At 35.9% G+C, this 17936-nt stretch overlaps 2 protein-coding genes across 2 annotated transcripts in view; one reads left to right on the plus strand and one right to left on the minus strand.

Moving 5' to 3' along the window:
• Nucleotides 1-1684, plus strand: part of LOC135695426 (lysosomal aspartic protease) — a 28288-nt gene extending 26604 nt beyond the window's left edge. Inside the window, exon 9 of the mRNA XM_065214513.1 lies at nucleotides 1002-1684. Coding sequence (XP_065070585.1) covers nucleotides 1002-1163 — 162 coding nt within the window. The 3' untranslated portion in view covers nucleotides 1164-1684. The remainder of the gene's footprint in view (nucleotides 1-1001) is intronic.
• Nucleotides 1685-4291: 2607 nt separating this feature from the next.
• Nucleotides 4292-17202, minus strand: LOC135695427 (uncharacterized). Its single transcript, XM_065214514.2, has 2 exons — nucleotides 16969-17202; nucleotides 4292-5986 (listed from the first exon to the last, which is right to left on the minus strand). The coding sequence occupies exons 1-2, from the start codon at nucleotides 17042-17044 to the stop codon at nucleotides 5655-5657; spliced, it is 408 nt and encodes a 135-aa protein (XP_065070586.1). The 5' UTR covers nucleotides 17045-17202; the 3' UTR covers nucleotides 4292-5654.
• Between the last annotated feature and the right edge of the window lie 734 nt (nucleotides 17203-17936).

Below are 17936 nucleotides of genomic sequence, written 5' to 3' on the forward strand. Positions count from 1 at the left end.
AAACACCTGCTGGCTAAGTTGTGTTTTGCACTTTTCATAATTTAGAAATGGTGAAGACACAGTGCTCCATTAAGCAGGTACGGCTGTGTTCAGCTTTCTTGTTCAACACAACGCATCCCAAATAATGAATTGTCTTGGCATATCAAACGTGTACGACTGCACAGATAAACAAAACCAAGTTGAAAGTTTAAAGTTTTGCATTCAAAGTCTACTTAAATTAGGGTAAACTAGGTTTAAAATATGGTCCATGGCGAATAGAATAATTAAATGTGAAGTCACAAAAATCTACTGCCCGTGCAAATCGGCGAAATTCCTTGAAAATTTAGTGAGATAGAGTGAAGGAACATTTAAATATTTGATAAAGAGTTACTTTGATTTTGGCTTGACTCATAAAGTTTAGAACAGAAACAAAAAAAACAGTGATTTTATTGAGTAAGAGCCTGTGCATTTTGTGTGGCCTTGGATTTTGGAAAGACAATTTGAAAAAGGCAATTTTTTTCAATCCTGCGTCATGAAACTTGAGCCTCAATTCCCAGCCGTTAAACCATTTCAAGAAAAATTACATCGCATAATTAGAATTTATAGCAATTAGCTAAAATATTAAGCTTTATTCTCATTTCTTGTAATTTTCCATGATGTTAGGAAGTTTGCTGTCAACTGAGATTTTCAATTTCCGACTGAAGTTTTGTGATAATTGAAACCAATGCTTTCGATATATGAAATAAGAATTTTTGGGTGAAGGGAAACTTTAAAAATTACAAATATCATGTATCTGGTTTATGCGAAAAAATGTCACCTAGCCCGTCAGGCTTCATTCTAGATAATCGAATTTTGCCAGATTCTTGTTCTTTGACACCATGAAATTGCAAGCAACAACGACTAAAAAGTATTGATTAATTATAAAAATTGTATGTCTTGTGCGGTTATGTTGAAAGGGAATTGTTGAACCTTTTTTGCTGACAACTTGGATTCCTTGCTAATTAACAAATTGAAATTTGCAGATGACGATTGCTGGCCAGTCGCAGTGCATTAGTGGGTTCATTGGCTTGGATGTGCCACCACCGCGCGGACCCTTGTGGATTCTCGGTGATATCTTTATCGGCGCATATTATACAGAATTTGATATGGGAAACAACCGGGTTGGATTCGCCCGCACCAAGTAGGGCGCCTTTATGACTAATTGACTTTCTCCGCATGTAATTCAGAATTTTTGCTGATACCGTACTATTTATATTGCAATCACATAAGCAATATCAAATGAAAAGTAATTTATTTCTTTTTTTACGCTTGGAAATGGCCGATTCTAAGTAAAGCAACTTTTGCTAACTCCAGTATACCACTGTCGTCCTTTCAACAATGAACGAGTCGTTAACCTATCGATCACGTGATGAATGTTTCCCCTGTTAATGAAGCCTAGCAAGTGGAAGAGGTCAAACTAGTCTATAGGGTTGTCCTTAGAGATCTTTGTTAATGAACCTTTGTTTTCTACCCTTCCCGATTTAACTGCTTCTCGTCCCGTTTGCTGCAAAGAGCAAGTTGTTCTAGATTTGATGATTTCGCTTTTGAATCCCTTAATACTGCCCCAAAATTTTGCTGCATACAATTTTTTGCTTGCTTTTGAACCTATTTTATATTTAAGCTATATATTGAATCCATCACGTATAATTGCATACTTTGTGGAAAATGTCTTTTTGTTAATGTGTTTCTTGGTGTAAGTAAAATATTAGAATTTACAGAAAAGGCAATTGCAAAGTTTTCAAGATGGGCATTTTCATATCTGATGCGATGAAATTTTGTTCTTTATGCAGTTCAAGTAAAATACTATGATTTTTTTAAAAATTGATCACTCCTGCGCTGATTCAGAAAAGAATAAAAAAGCGCTGTGTTTTTCAAAAAAATTGGCAGGAATAACTTTCTCCAATACATGTTTTTCTCTTCATAAGAAACTGGTTTATAAGGAACTAGCACTAGGATGGCCAAAAATCTATGAAACTTTAGTACTAGGCTCAAGAAAAAATAAGAAACTGTTTAATTTCCATATTTAAAAAAGAGTATCTCTATGGTCCATTGACTGTATTCTTTCCCAGATGATAATCTAACGCATCCGTTGATTGAGAATATAGAAGACAAATGTTAACAGACAGGTTTTGATCTGAATGGGTGTGTTCATGACGGTCTGCGTTTATATTCGTGCAAAGATGCTCAATTTCAAAACAATTTTAGGTCTCGGAAATAGGAATCCAATTATAAAACTTTTAGTTCTTAAGCGCACGAGGGCTAACCGACAGTCTCGTAAAATCACAAAACTTTTACACAAATCGGTGAAGAAACAAACGTTAAACTGGATGTGAAAAAGCTTCTGCCCGTATGAATAAAAGCCGGACACAAAGTGAATCAGGTGTCATATGCGTTTCGGTAACCTCATACATTTCGGTCCGGGTACACAAACGCATGGTAATTCTGGTTATGCAAAAACGTACCCAAGAACTTAAGCAATAGGGTACCAAAATGAATGGTGGAATTTAGCATGTAAAACGGTCCGGATACACAAAGGCATGGCAATTTTGGTTAAGCAAAAACGTACCCAAGCACGTAAACAATAGGGTACCAAAATGAGTGGTGAAATTTAGCATGCCTTTCGGTCCGGGTACGAATTTAGCATGCATTTCGGTGCAAGTCTTTGAAAATAGTGGACCGAATCGAATGGTGGGATTTAGCATGTGAACCGGTCCGAGTGCACAAATGTTCTGGTTCCTATCGAACTATTTTTAAAAAGGGAGTTTGCTTGATTGACAAGTGTGAAATTTTAAACTCGCCAAACATTGTGCTCCATTTTTTTCTCATAACGTGTCATAACATCGCACTACGATGAAATCATATTATTTGAAACACATCGCGTTTCACAATGTTACATTTTTGCATAGGGTACCAAAACGCATATTACACCGGCATCATCCTAGGCAATCTCGCCAGCACAATGCATTATTTTGCAAACATTTCTGCAAAAAGCTTTTAATTTGCCGCGTTTTCATTTTCTTTTAATTTATAACCAGACCGCTCTTGATTGGTTTCTTTTTTGACCAATCAGTAAACGCTAACCCTCACCTAGTAAAGAAGTTTAAAAGAAAAAACGGATCTCTTCACAAGACGGATCTTTTGTTTAGAAGTAGACAGTTTCCAAAAGTCTAAAGAAAGATGATTTTTTTTGTTCGCTCCTGATTTAAAACACGGTATGGTATAATGTGAAACAAAAAAAGAAGGGAAATGGAATTAAAGCTACATTCGCATCTGAAGTTGTACTTTCAAAATTTCTAGGGAGATTTCGCACCATGAAAGAAAAGGCCTTTTGTCCATTGATCGTTTTTAGTAACGGTACCTTGAGGTTAGTTTCTGTTGATTGTAGAAACCATTCTCTATCAGACGAATAATTTTTCAAGCAATCTGGGCAAGCGAATTCAAAGATTTGTGAGTTAGCATGGTTATTTCTTTTCCTTAAGATAACCGATAGCCAACAATCGGAATGCATGGATTCCTTGTTACAATCTGTGTAGCTCCTTTCAACATTGCCTGCGAGTCGTTAATTTTTTATTTACTACCATAGCCCTAAACAAAGCTGGTCAGATGCGGCTCACAAATTCTTCTTCGCAACTCCTCTTACTATATTATAAAAGCAGCCTTTCGAATCAGTACAAGTCAATACACTTGCTCTTGTAGGGCATTAGAGTCAGACGATTTGAAAACCTCTTCAAGCATGAATCTCACATGCCACATAAAAGACTTCCAGTAGTTTTAAAGAAGTTTGCTTTTCTAGATTTTTGGGAAAAAAATACAATTTTTGCTTTTCAAATTTATAAAAATTCGATTGAAGCAAGCCTGTATCCTCTGACATGGTTTGTCTTGTGAATGAATGGCGAATTTTTAGAAAAACTGTGCTTGCTTTCATTCATAAAAATCTTCTTTCGGGGATCGGATCAGATCCTGATAAAGAGCATTTCTAGCATCCCGCAAACTGCACTTTTTAAGCTTTTGTAAGACAGTCATCACCGTTTTTTAGGAAATCTTTGCAGAAATTTCTCAGCTGGAGCAGATAAGGAGTCGTCTAAGACCCTCCACCAAACCAAGTAGCGTTTTTACCTCCATGGTTTGCTTAAATCTAATTAAAACCATTGCTCTTGTGTTGATTATAGGACACAATTCAATTATACCCACGTTGATTTAATTCTATGACACTGGAGAGTATTGACAGAAGTCTACTCATCTCAGAAGAAAAATATGCAGAGAAAGCAGTGCATAAAAATTGTGTATAGTACTTTCATTTGACACGCCTTTCCTACGTATCGTTTTACTTGAAAAACTCTCCCATGACGGTTTGCAAACGTTAACACGTTAAAACGAACGTTTAGGTTGTTATCACGAGGTAAATTGTTGGTTAGATTGAAAGCATTCATCGAACACCTTCGAATAAAAAGCTAAGTAATTTCTTTTTTAATCACGCATCGCTATTTTTTTATCAAATTTTGTTTACATTCATTTGTGATCCTAATTCAAACAGTTAAACTGACATTACAAAATATTCTTCAAAAATTATGTTACAAACAGAACAAAATATTTCAAAAAATTGCAATGAGAAATTTCTTAGAATTTCCTTTCCTGTCCATTCGTCTTGCAAATATTTTTGATCTGCTCTCATAAGATGTGTCAAAAAATACCTCTAGCTTCGTTTAGCCCCTTTGCAATTAAGAACGCTTCCAAACCATAAAATACAATATTGCAAATTTTGCAATCTAGAGGTTCATCTCGCCAATAGTTTCAAGATAATATTTAACTTCCGAGAACATTTTAGAAAACAAGCATCAATTCAATTGGATCAGTGTTTCTAAGATAGCCTTGCTGTGCCTAAAAGATTTCCCAGAAATCCTAAAACGATACAAGATTAACATCTCTAAAACGATACAAGCTTTTTTCTTTCTTTTATCGCTTTTGCTCTCCAGTAAACAGATGTAAAGCTGTATCGATCTATCCCTAAAAGCCTGTAAAGGGTCAAGATGGGACTGAACTAAAAAGGATTGGTTGCATGCATGCCGAACCAATGCGGAAGCAATTCCAGTTTTACAATGAAGAGGGCTATTTTTCCAATGGGGAGCCAACTGCCGTCAACCGAAGTAATTCACCAGAAATTTTTCCTATCACCCCATACCAAAAAATTCGAGGAAGGGGGGTGTAGTACCGCCATTGGGTACACTAGCAACTTTCATAGCCAACCATTGCCATGTTCATTTTCTTGCAGCAGAAATTGAAATGGAAAATCTACTATTTATTATTAGCCTTGATCAAGTTATTGAAAACAAAAACTTTACAATTTTAGGGATTTGACAATGCTGTTTTCGAGGAAAAAACATGACTCACCTACCCCGCGCTGACAAGTCAAAATAATTAGGAATTCCTAAAAAACATTAGCGAAGTTTCTTAACAAATACTAAATTGGCTAGCTATAGGTCGACCATTGACAGATAATCAATTAAACTTACTGTCAGTCAACACTTGGCCAATAAGTGAGCCTGATTGCACTCACACGCTTGTCGATTGGCTGATATTAATTGACTTAAGCCACTGGAGTTTCATTCGATTGCCTTTAAGTGCGAATGAACATACTTCTAGAACTTCTGATAATCAAAACCCATTTTGTCACCAGCTTCTAACAATGCGTCTTCAGCGTTGCTTAACAAATCAGAAACAACCCCGTGCCTTTGTTTTGTATCCGTGTAGTATCCGAAATGCACTGCGGCCTTTTTAGCCAGGCTTTCCAATTGCCTCGCTTTGTGAAGTGTCTTTTTGGCCTTGTTAAGCTTCCACTTGATCTCATCTTCTCGATTCGCAAACGAGGGTGATTCCTCAACAGAGGTCGGGTCATCTCCGTGAATAATCTGCCTTTCTTGAGCTTTGGCTAGAGCATCAATCAGCTGAGCATTGCTTTCACTATTTTGGCCTAATGAATACGAAACTAGAATGAGTAAGCCAGTCCCATCCAGGATTCGAAGTGCTCTAGACGAAATAATCTTATAGCACCTCAAAAAAATCAAAACTGAAAGCATTTCATAATGTATGGATAAAAAAACCAATTCTAAGCTCACTAGAAAGGAGGTTTAAAGGGTTTCCATCTTTTCAAGGAAGAGTCTTTAGCTGACATGGAGAAAGTAATAGATTCGTGTCAAAGGGTGGGAAAATTTGTGTGGTATCTACACACAAAATTACTAACATTCATATAAGAGTTTTAGATAATGCCAAAAATATCGCTTTTAAGAAATATTGGTGCTTGTTATAAAGAGGAAGGTGTGCAGAATGATTATAAAAATGACCAAACATGCAAGGAAAATTTACCATCTTTTTTTTTCTTTGATAAAAGCAATAGTTCAAATGAAGATAATAGCCTCTAATTTCAAATTGAATATCTATAAATTCATATAGAGAATGAAGGTACTAAGCACAATCTCTGCAGAAAGCTACAGTGGACTATCTCTATAGCTGAACTCGTAGCCAATTCTCTAGCAGTATTGTTTTCAGTTGGCTGGGGATTGTGTAGGCCCTTGTAAAGGTGTTCCACGATCCTTTATTTGGTTAGCTTTAAATAGTTAGCTTGCGTCTCTATAAAGGTGTGTTGATATTTTAAAAGCATATTGTGGTCCATCAGATAATTTTTCTGATTTGATCATGGCTTTGTTTTCAATACAGGTAAAAATGAAAACAGATTTATGATTAGTCTTGCCGGATTTTTGAATCAAAGTTGAAGAAGGAGGCCATTCCAGCAACCCAATTCTGACTTTATGGTCTAGCATGTCAGTCTACTGATTTCTTTTCCTAAAGTGCTGTTATCCACTGGTGGAAATTTGAAACAAGAATCTGTTGGCCTAGAGCTCAAAATTTATTAAACTGCAAGATTCAGTTTTTTCTGAGCAGCTGATGAGCAATAACGAAACAGAGCCCTTCAAGATGTCGAAACACTCGATGAGATAAGATCAAAACTTATGGGCCCAGTTTTTCTTCAAGCGTACAAATTTACTCATACTATTGATCCTATGAAAATTGGTTCCTCTTAAAATTTTTCACAGATGTTACCACTTTCGACGCTCTTTATAGAGTACCGAAGTGATGACATCAGAAAAATCTTCTTTAAAATTTGTCAATTTTGACTATATAACTCGACCAATCATTACCTCTAAATGTGTTACAAATTGGCTGAGCACAGGCGTTTCCCTTATCAGACCTCGAAAATTTAGTTTTGGTCCAGGCCAGAATAACAGTAATCATTATCTGTTAGCAAACTTAAAATTTTTGATGACGTCATATTTTAGCATTCTATTGTCGTCAAAGCTTGATATAGGGCAGCACCCAAGTGAGGGAAGTGACAAAGGAAACAATCACTTTCGACTCTCACAGGAAGGGCCGTCGCTAGCTATTGTGTTCAAGGGTTGTTTCCAGGTCCCGTTTGCCGATAAAATGGGTGCACCATCCTTTGTTTGCCGACACGACGGCTCTGCTCATTGGATGATCAAAAATTTCGCTCAATATTTATCTTTTATGTTGAAAAAACTGATCAAGCACTGCTTGTGAAGCGATCCAAAATTCCATCCAAAACTTTTCACGCTGTTCAAAAAAAAGACTGGGTAGAAGATCGCGCTGAAGTCTTCACATAAACATTCGGGACATTAAAGGCAATCAGTACCTTCTCTATATTTTTTATCCTCATCGAATGTGATGACAGACTTTTCCACTGTCATCGCGGTCTTTCGGAATGAGAGTCACATTCTCCATCAAAGCCTTTGTCTAAAATCGTCCCCCTCCACTTTATTGTAGCTCCACTGTGCTACAGGCTCTTCTTTGACGTTTTATGCCTCTTCTCGCGCACAGAATTCGCTATGTTCCGTCATATTAAAGTATAATTGATTGCAAGCAAACACGAATGATGGGGGATGTCGAAACGAACAAAACCAACCCGACAAATCAACAACGATACGATGGTTGAGTATTGGCACTCTTTAACCAAATGCACGTGCGCAGAGCTAACAATTTTGGCTGATTTGGTCAAACGGTCCATCGTTTCACCCAAGATTTCAAAACAATAGAAATATCGGATGTCGGCATCCAAAATATTGACCTCAGTCAAATTTTACCAAGGTGCGAGGATGGCTCAGTTGTTAGAGGCGCTGACTACAGACCCAAGGGTCCGTGGTTCGCGTCTCTGGCATGACAAAACTTTAACCCAGAGTGAGGAGTGTCGCCAGCTCTCTGTAATTCCAGGCGTAGGAATCACGAGGTGTGGTCACATCGAGAGGAAGGACCAGGACACTGCTCGATAAGCATAAGCTTCTCAGTGTCCTAAAAGCTACTTTCGGATGCTTAGTAGAAACAAATACAAAAAACAAATACAAATTGCACCACACATCGAAAATGACAATGAATGATGACCCAATATGGTGGTCAAGATTCAAAATTAGGCCCAACATGATGGTTGGAGAGATGTTGGATGAAATGCTGGACGGCTTCTGTTACTTAAAATTTACAAGCAATGATATTACCATAAAAGATTGGCATTTATATAGTCTATTGCAGAAGCCTGTGGCAAAAAATAAGAGAAATACAATTTATGAACAGCGTTTCAATGGAAGTCTCATTAAGGTTCCAAGGGTCTCATTAAGCTTTTAATTATTTCAAGTTAAAGGTTGGCTTAGAAAAATTAGTTTGACTACTGTCGGCATGTTAACTACAGAAAGATTAAGATCGGTAGCCGTCAGAATTGAGAAAGATAGTGTTTAAACTGTGCAAGGGATAGACGTTTTGAGTTAAGCTGGTTGTGAGATATATTCAGCGATTTAAAATATGGATGGATAAAGAAACTCGTTCTCGCATTTTGTTTGAGAGAAAGAAATGTTGATGAAATGTTGAAAAGCTTATGGTTATACGGTGCTGCGGAGGCTTAATTGCTCAATGAACTAGCAGCTTGGCGTAATATGTGATAGCGTCGGCATCAAATAAAACTTAAAGTCGTTGTTTATCTAAAATGATCGATAAATTGTGTAACCTATCTGAACACATTTTGTAGATTTTGGAATACAAGGAAGACATACAAAACCGGTAATCCTGAAAATGAAATAGGCTATCAAATGTTTCCAAGATGATGTGAAAACATTTCATAGCATTGGGAACGAAAAATTTACACGAAGCTCTAAAGGTGTAGCCTGCGCGCAGATCTTACCACAACTGTAGTATCTTACGATTATGGTTAGATACTTAGAGTCTGCGCGCAGGCTATAAATGTGCTGCCTCGACAGTTATTGTCGAAGATTTAGACAAGAACAAATAATAATTGCATTCAAGAACCTTTACAAAACACTTGTAAACATTTGCCCAAGTTTCATAAATAACTTTGATTTGAAATCTCTACAAAGGCTTTTAGTGGAATTTTTTATCTAAAAGTTGGCTAATAGGACTAGAAAAGAACATCTAATAGAACATCTAATAGGACTAGAAAAGAACATCTAATAGAACATCTAATAGGACTAGAAAAGCCCCTTCAGCTTGATATTGATAAAAATTTTCCAAAAGCTGTTCGAGAATGATTTGAATGTCGTATGGTCGTGAGGTCGTGGAGCGTTCAATTCAAGAAGAACCGGTAAAAAAAGGTACAAAAGCAAATTTTCACTATCCAGTGCAGAATGTTTTCCTCTATAACATGCGCAAAATCGCCTAAAGTCGACCGTAGGGAAAAATCTTTATTTAGGTTTATATGATATACGAGGCCAAATTCGATAATCAAATACTTGTAGCACAACTGAGGGCATCTGTTCAGAAAAGCAAGAAATGTTCTTCTTTTAAAATTGTAAATTTGCGTAAAAATTCTCCTTTTCTAAGTCTGGAAAATAAAGAAGAGTGTTAATAAAGGAAGAAGCCAGTTTTTTCTGATTTCCTTAAAAATATGGGCGGAAATTTTATAACCGACAGGTTTTCGGATGCTAAAAAACGAATTTCGTTAACGCACTATAAGCCAGGTACATTTGTCAATATTTTAGGGCACATAAAGTTATTCAATGCCTTAGCAATTTACTCGGGGCAGGGGCTATTTTGGGTATTGGGGATATGCCAGCCAAAGATGTGATGTCCTTTTGTGATTTCGATATCAACACAGGTCATCATTTCCTGATATTTGGTACAAATGAACAGCTCACTTTCTGGAAACTGGAACTCTCTGGATAAAATATGGTAGAAAATCGCTAAGCAATTTGGTGGATTAAGAATTTGTGATATGCAAGCCAGTTTTTAAAAATAAAAAGGCAGTACACGTTATGAAAAAGGTGCCTCAAACATGATAAAGGACATTGAAAGACACGTAAGACTCGATTTAAACAGTTTTTCAACAGAGAGAGTTAAAAAAACTGCAATTGGTAACGTTTTAGCTGATCAAAACTGTCGTCAAGACTTTCACAACCCAAGAAAGGTACCTCGAAAAAGTTAAGATGTTAGCGCAACACTTTGTTCTAAAAGACTACAATCCGGTTTTACTGACAACGAAAGCTGTCTTGACAACGAAATGAGACCTTCTCCCAGCGGAATACAGAAATTGGCAGGAAAAAGTGAAGCACATGTGAGTCCAATAATAACAAGGAGCCTGACAAAGAAGGCAGAAACTGAAAGAAAACAAGCATCCTATAAAGTTTCGCAGTGACCTTAGAAGCAATCTAGCTAAGAGCAGCGAAGCATACTCTGAATATGAAAATTTTAATTCTGTAGTCGAAGAAGTTCTGAATAACCATGTACCTCTAAAACAGAAATATTTACGCGCAAATGATGCACCCTTCATGACGAAAACTTTAAGAAAGGCAATTATGCTCCGTTCACAGTTACGTAACAGATTAAACAGGCATAATACTTCTGAAAACTGGAACGCTTTTAAAAAGCAAAGAAATAGGTGTGTGAAAATTCTGCGACAAGCAAAAACATCATATTATGGTAACCTTGATATAAATTCTGTCACTGACAATAAAAAGTTCTGGAAAACTGTAAAACCACTTTTTACTGACAAGGTACAAACCTCTTCAAGTATTACGCTTATCGAAAATGAAAAGTTTATTACGAATGACAGTGAAATAGCTGAGATCCTTAATGAATTTTTTACAAATATCACAAAGACAATTGACATTGCCCCTGGTGAATGCATTCTCAATTCGACAGACCATTTGCTGGATCCTGTTGAAATTGCTGTTGAAAAATATAAACATCATCCCAGCATCCGCAAGATTAAGGATAAGGTAAACCATGGCACATTCTTCGAATTCAAACCAATTACAATGCAGGCAGTCAATGATGAATTATTGAGACTAAATACAAAAAAAGCGTCTACAATTGAAAGTATTCCTCCGCGGATACTGAAAGAAAACGAAGACATTTTTGCACCATTACTGACGACAATTTTCAATAATTCATTGCTCCAGAAAACGTTTCCTGAAGATCTTAAATTAGGAGACATAACTCCACTATTCAAAAGTGACAAAACTACAGAAAAACGAAACTATCGACCTATCACAGTTCTATCCGCATTATCAAAGGTCTTTGAACGGCTTCTATATGCTCAGATGGTCGACTTCGCGGATACGTTCCTAGTTCCCTACTTATGTGGTTTTCGGAAAGGTTTCAACACACAGCATGCGCTGTTGAGATTAATGGATATTTGCAAGAATTCCCTAGATAAAAAAGGGGTGGTTGGTGCCTTGCTAATGGATCTCTCAAAAGCGTTTGATTGCATAGACCATGAGCTATTAATTGCGAAATTAAATGCCTATGGTTTTTGTAAAGATGCTCAATTATTGATTTATAATTACCTGTCCGGTAGAAGACAAAGAATAAAATTAAATGGTTCATTCAGCACTTGGCGAGAAACCTTTGCAGGTGTACCACAAGGATCAGTCCTTGGGCCTCTTCTCTTTAATTTATATATTAATGATTTATTCTTAATGGTAACTGATACTGCAGTATGTAACTTTGCTGATGATACTACGATTTTTGCAGCTGACTGTCAATTAAATAAAGTTTTAGAACGGCTAGAAACTGATGCTCTTATTTTATCAAAATGGTTTCCAGAAAACTTTATGAAATTGAATGCAGGGAAATGTCATCTTCTTACTTTTGGAATAAATCAAGATGACTTTAAGATCAAAATCGGTGAGGCCATTGTTGAAGAAAGCTCTGAAGAAAAACTGCTAGGGGTGATAATAGATAAAAATCTTAATTTCAAAAGTCACGTCTCAAATTTATGCAAAAGAGCCAGCCAAAAACTGCATGCTCTTGCTAGAGTTTCGCCATTTATGGGTTCTGATAAACTGCGTCTCCTAATGAACAGCTTCATAAAAGCTCAGTTTAGTTACTGCCCCCTAATTTGGATGTTCCATGACAGATGTCTGAATGCTAAAGTAAATAAAATCCACGAAAGAGCACTCAGAATTGTTTATAAAGACAGTCATGCTGACTACGAAGCATTGCTGACTTTGGATAATGCAGTATCAATCCACCAACGCAATTTACAGTACTTGATGATAGAAATATACAAAACCAAACATAACCTGAACCCTAGTTTCATGAGTGAGATTTTTGAAACAAGAAATGTACATTATAATTTGCGAACTAAAAAAAAATTTTTGCATTCCAAAAGCCAGGACAACTTCTTATGGTATAGAAACTGTGAGATATTTAGGTCAAAAACTGTGGCAAACACTACCTCACAGTATAAGAGAGTCCCAATCATTGGCAACATTTAAAAAAGAATTAAGAGCACACCCTATAGAATGCGACTGTAGATTGTGTAAAAAATTTATTGCTGGGTTAGGTTTTATTTAGAACATTATACCTTAAACCTTTTTAATATTGTATCATATATTTTTATTTCATACTAACTCTTTATAGATAGTTGGCCTTAATTAGCTTCTTTATAGCTATCAGCCGTTCATTTAGTACGCCAACTTTAAACAAATTATTTATTATTTATATTATTATTATTATATGAGCTCAGGTGGAAAAAATATTGCTTCTTTTGTGGTAATGCTGCTACAAATGACTATATAACAATGATGCACCTTCACGATAGCATTGATCTTGTAGCAACAGACGCAATATATAATCAAATATCATGAGAACTGCTTTTCACGTTTCATGCTAAGCAAGGAATTCCAAAATTGAAGACAGAATTGATCTATTTGTAAAAGTGTTGAAAAATTAGTACTCTCATTTTTAATCAGGAATTTTCAAAAATTTTGGCAGGTTGGCAAGAAGGCTTGATTATTTTGCTACTGTTTAACCTATACTCAGGGCCCACGCCACGTATTCTCAGTGGAGGGGCCAAGTTCTATACATTGAACTTGAATTTAAGGCTTCAAAACAGGACTTTTTACTTAAGCCTATATTATCATATGCCCATATTACTTAAGAAACTCCCAATTCAAAACAGCGGAGCCACATTACAAAATATATGGATTTAATACGTATCATACAGATGTAGCCAAATATGGAATTCAATTCCAAATGAGATAAAGTATTCCCCTACTTTATCAATATTCAAGAAAAAAATCTCAGAATTTACATCGTTTAATTGTACTTGTAATCTTCGCAAGGAATACGTTAGCAACATCGGTTATATTTGATTTATATTATATTTAGCGTTGGTAATTTAAATTAGTTGGTTTTAATTAGCTTGTATGCATAGCTAGAAATTGTACCAACTTTAAATAAAGAAAGAAAAAAAAACTTCTATGGAAATATTTTGCTCACCAAAAAGGTAGGGGAGCCATGGCCCCTCCGGCCCCTCCAGCCCCCCCCCCCGGTAGTCCAGGCCCTGATACTCGATTTTTTCTAAATTGTCTACTCGAATACCTGTTTAACCCTATCCAGACTAGGGGGGGGGCACAAAACCCTAGTTGGTTTTTCTTACATAACTTCTGGAGTTTTAAAGCAATACCCCTCAGACCTCCTGACTTTTAGTTTTAGCCTGTCTGACACATGTTCATATAAAAAGATAATATTTTTTGTTAATCAGGGGGTTGTGTAGGGGCGTTTTCAAAACTATTGAAGTAAAAAAAAAAGTTTAATCTCTCACGGATTCGCAACAAAAGTAGATATAGTGATGAAAATTAGTATCTAGGCATTAATTTGTGTTCTCTTCATGATTCTGACCAGAAAATATAAATTAAACATCCTTTTTTATGATTTTTCTGCTGCGCATGCGCACACATTTTTTGACATGTTTATAGGTATTACATTAATAAAACTGCAAGTTTAGATTAATTTGTCTGCTAAGGCATTAAAAATGAACTTAAACATGACATTTGGTGGTATCGATCATTTAGTTATATAGAAAGAACTATAGCCAAATACAAAATATGTTGACTTCTTGTGTTGGATCGTTAATAAATTTGAGAAATAACATTAAAATTCTGTCATTCTGATTGTTTCTATTAGAAAATGCAACAAATTTGCTTATTTTAAAATCTAAGCCCGATGCTTTAGAATTTATAAATATTTTAAGATTTTCTAAAATTTTCTACATTTTTGCTCCACCCGACCACCATTATGATGACGTCATCGTTAAACCACGTGACTTAAAAAGTGAACAATAGTACTAAAATGTGGAGAATAGATAAGAGTACCATCAAAACAAAGTTCATCGTCCTAGCTAGAGGGACAGAGAAATTACGGAGGGAGGGCACTTTGTGCCCCCCCTAGTCTCTCGAAAGTTCCAAAAAGCCTAGTCTGGATAGGGTTAACTTAATTCAGAATTTGGCCTTTAATTGTTGCAAGCTATTCATATCTTGCAGAATCCCTCGACAGATGATGTTGTGCATATGGTCAAAAAGCTCATGTTTTTAAAAGTTCTAGAAAAAAGTTTCCCCAAATTGGATTTTAGGCGATTTCTAATATGTTATAGAGGGAAAAGTTCAACGTAAAATGATGAACGTTTTGCTTTTCTTCTTATTTGTTCCTGGTTCATGACTTCATCGACTGCACTATATGGGCAGAGTGTTCCTCAAGAACAGTTACAAATCCTTTGAATTGATTTCAAACGAACGACACGATAAATCCGGAACACTGATAATCGTTATCGAGGGGAAAATACCTCGAAGTTACTGAATTGAGACAAAACATCGAAAGTAGAAGCAACTCAGAATCTCAGCAATCAGCTCTTAAAGACGCAAAAATGATGTTTTTTCATTGCTTAGCGAGGATGGCACATAGTTATCAAGATAAGCTAAGATGATTCATTTGAAGAGAGAGTCATTTAGTTCAAAAACGTTGTAAAGAAAGGTGAAAAAGTGTTCATACTTGAGACATTTTTCCTTTGGTTGAGGACACTATTTCTGCAGAATTTTATACGATATAAGTTACGAAAAATCAGAATAGTAAGAAAATAGAAACTTTAAGGGAGCATTTGACAAGGGGTTATCTCTTTCATGACTGTGGGTACAGTGACTTGTAAAACAAAATGTTGTTTGAATGTTTTTGCTTTAAGAAAAGAGTGTCTCACCTATCACCAGTTAGGAACATTTCATTTTGTGTTTCCATTATTCCATAAATGTTTAAGAATTGGAAAAAAGATATGTATTTTGTGGCTATAATTTTACCTGAAGGCTCTCGGGTATTTGTAAATGATTTTGGCACCAAATCAAAAAATCGTGTGATGCCATGCAATTTTCTACAGGGTTCTTTTTCACAAATTAAGATTCCAAATTAAAGATTAAGTTTCTTTATAATATTGAATTTAGATCATCATTCACAAGCATCCACTCAGAAAAAGAACAGTCTAAGGAATTTTTTACGGGATCGAAAGTTTTGACATAGTTGCACCAGCTCTGAGCAATAGAAAATTTAACGATGCCTTAAAATTCTTACAATCATAACCACTCCAATGTAGCAAGAGTTTTTGGTCAAAAAACGTCTTGAACGTCCAATTCAAACTTTTCATTGTACACCATAAGACAATCAAGCTATCAAGATCGTTAAATTCTCACAACTTATTAGGACAGACTTCAAAGAGTTAGAAAGTTCCAATTTCAGCTATGAAGCACAAACAACTTTTCGGAAATTTGATAGCCGACACCAATTTTAAGCTGCTGCATTAATGAATATTTAAGCTACGACAAACATCAATAACGCAACTAATCATGTGCCCCCTGGAAAGGAAATAAAAGCCTGCAATCTCGATATAATCTACCAAAACAGGCGTGGAAGTAGACAACTGTCCTTTTGTTATGTACGAATATAAAGCTTCTTGTCTGAAGGAGACATTAATCAAAACAAAATATAGTAAAAATCTGAAGGTAAGACTCATCAACTTGGTTGTTAAAACATTACCGAATCGAATATAAAGAGAAGAGTGCCCCGAGAATTCATCCTTGTGGTAGTTTTTGTCCATTTTCCGCACAGGGGCGGGAGAGATCTTTTACTTGTTCCAGTTATTAAAAATAATTTAAATTTTTCAGTTTAGATATTAGTAGTGCAACCAATTAAGAAAGTTAGGCAAACTAGAAAACATAACTCAAAAAGCGAGCATGATGTAACAACTGAGTACTGAAAGAGCACATATAGTTGCAATGAGTTAAACTAAGAGACAACAGAGACCATTTTACCCAAGCACTCTGTTCTAAGATTGTGAATGAGCCATTCTAAGAGTTCTGCGTCTAAGCTTAGCTACATCTTACCTGGAAAATCACCAGGAAAATCATCTGTAAATATCTTGTTAGCAAAAGTCAGCAACTTTAAATAGAATATCTGGGGACATACGGCATTATAGAAAATCTGCTAAAATTACCATGTTAGCTGAATGTGCAAAGTTGAAAAATTTCCAACTGTTTTTACGTTTAGTCTTGATTGCAACTTATAAACCATTAATTGGAAACTTAATTGCATTTCAATATATGAAATCAGTAAGCATACCATTTGCCAGTTGTGCTACCGCAAGAAAAATACCAACTGCGACTGTGAAATAACGTTGGATTAATCCACAACCCATGATTGAGTCAGAGTTAAGATCAGTAACACTCACTGCAATAGTCCCTGTTAATTTGCAAAACCTCGAATTAACAGCTGAAAGCTTTAAATTGGCTTTTACAAGCGCTTAGATCAATGTTGGCCTTGCGCCCCTAGTCAAGGACTATTTACAACTTGCAATGATGTTATCACTGGTTACCCAATGGGCATCGCTGCCCAGACTCAAGTCGGCCTAAGTACCTGCTCAACATAAATAGATAGGATTCTTAAAATGAAGCCGGCTCATTGGGCCTGGGCTAGCGAGGATGAATTTGCTTCAATGTTTCTAGCTACTCACTGCGTTTACTTCTGGGCCTAACTTCAATTACAGCTACAGATAGGTATTCACTAATTCAACGCATAAATACTTCATGGCTGAAGCAAGCTTTGCACACTGTCCTTGATATACATTGCAACGAAAAGCCTTTCATTGGAAAGGAATACTTCAAATACATCCCTTATTAAACCTTTAAGAAAACTTATCGAGGCTTTTGCATCCGTATATGAAGCTTTAAACAGGATAGCTCAGTGCTCCGCAGCAACGTTCTTACTAAAAGGAGGCAGTTGCTAAAATTCATCTTTTTTATAAGATAGAAGCTTGCCCCATCCAGGAAAAAGGCTACGTTTCTGACATAAGACATACAGATTCTCTACAAGCTCTTATTTCACTTCTATTTATCTTAACGTCTTGTTATGACTAGCCATCCATTAAAAAGTCGTAGTAAGTTGCGACTTACAAACGGTGGATATCATTTTTGCAATTTTGACAATTTGTTCAGTTTCACTTTAACTTAGAGCAATTTTTATTTATTACCTCCCCACAAAAGGAATATTGTCAGGTGTTATCTTTTTAGATTTCCTAGAGAAAGAAAATA

The sequence above is a fragment of the Rhopilema esculentum genome, chromosome 2 (genome assembly GCF_057945365.1).
Source record: "Rhopilema esculentum isolate cy_ngs chromosome 2, ASM5794536v1, whole genome shotgun sequence".
NCBI lineage: Eukaryota > Metazoa > Cnidaria > Scyphozoa > Rhizostomeae > Rhizostomatidae > Rhopilema > Rhopilema esculentum.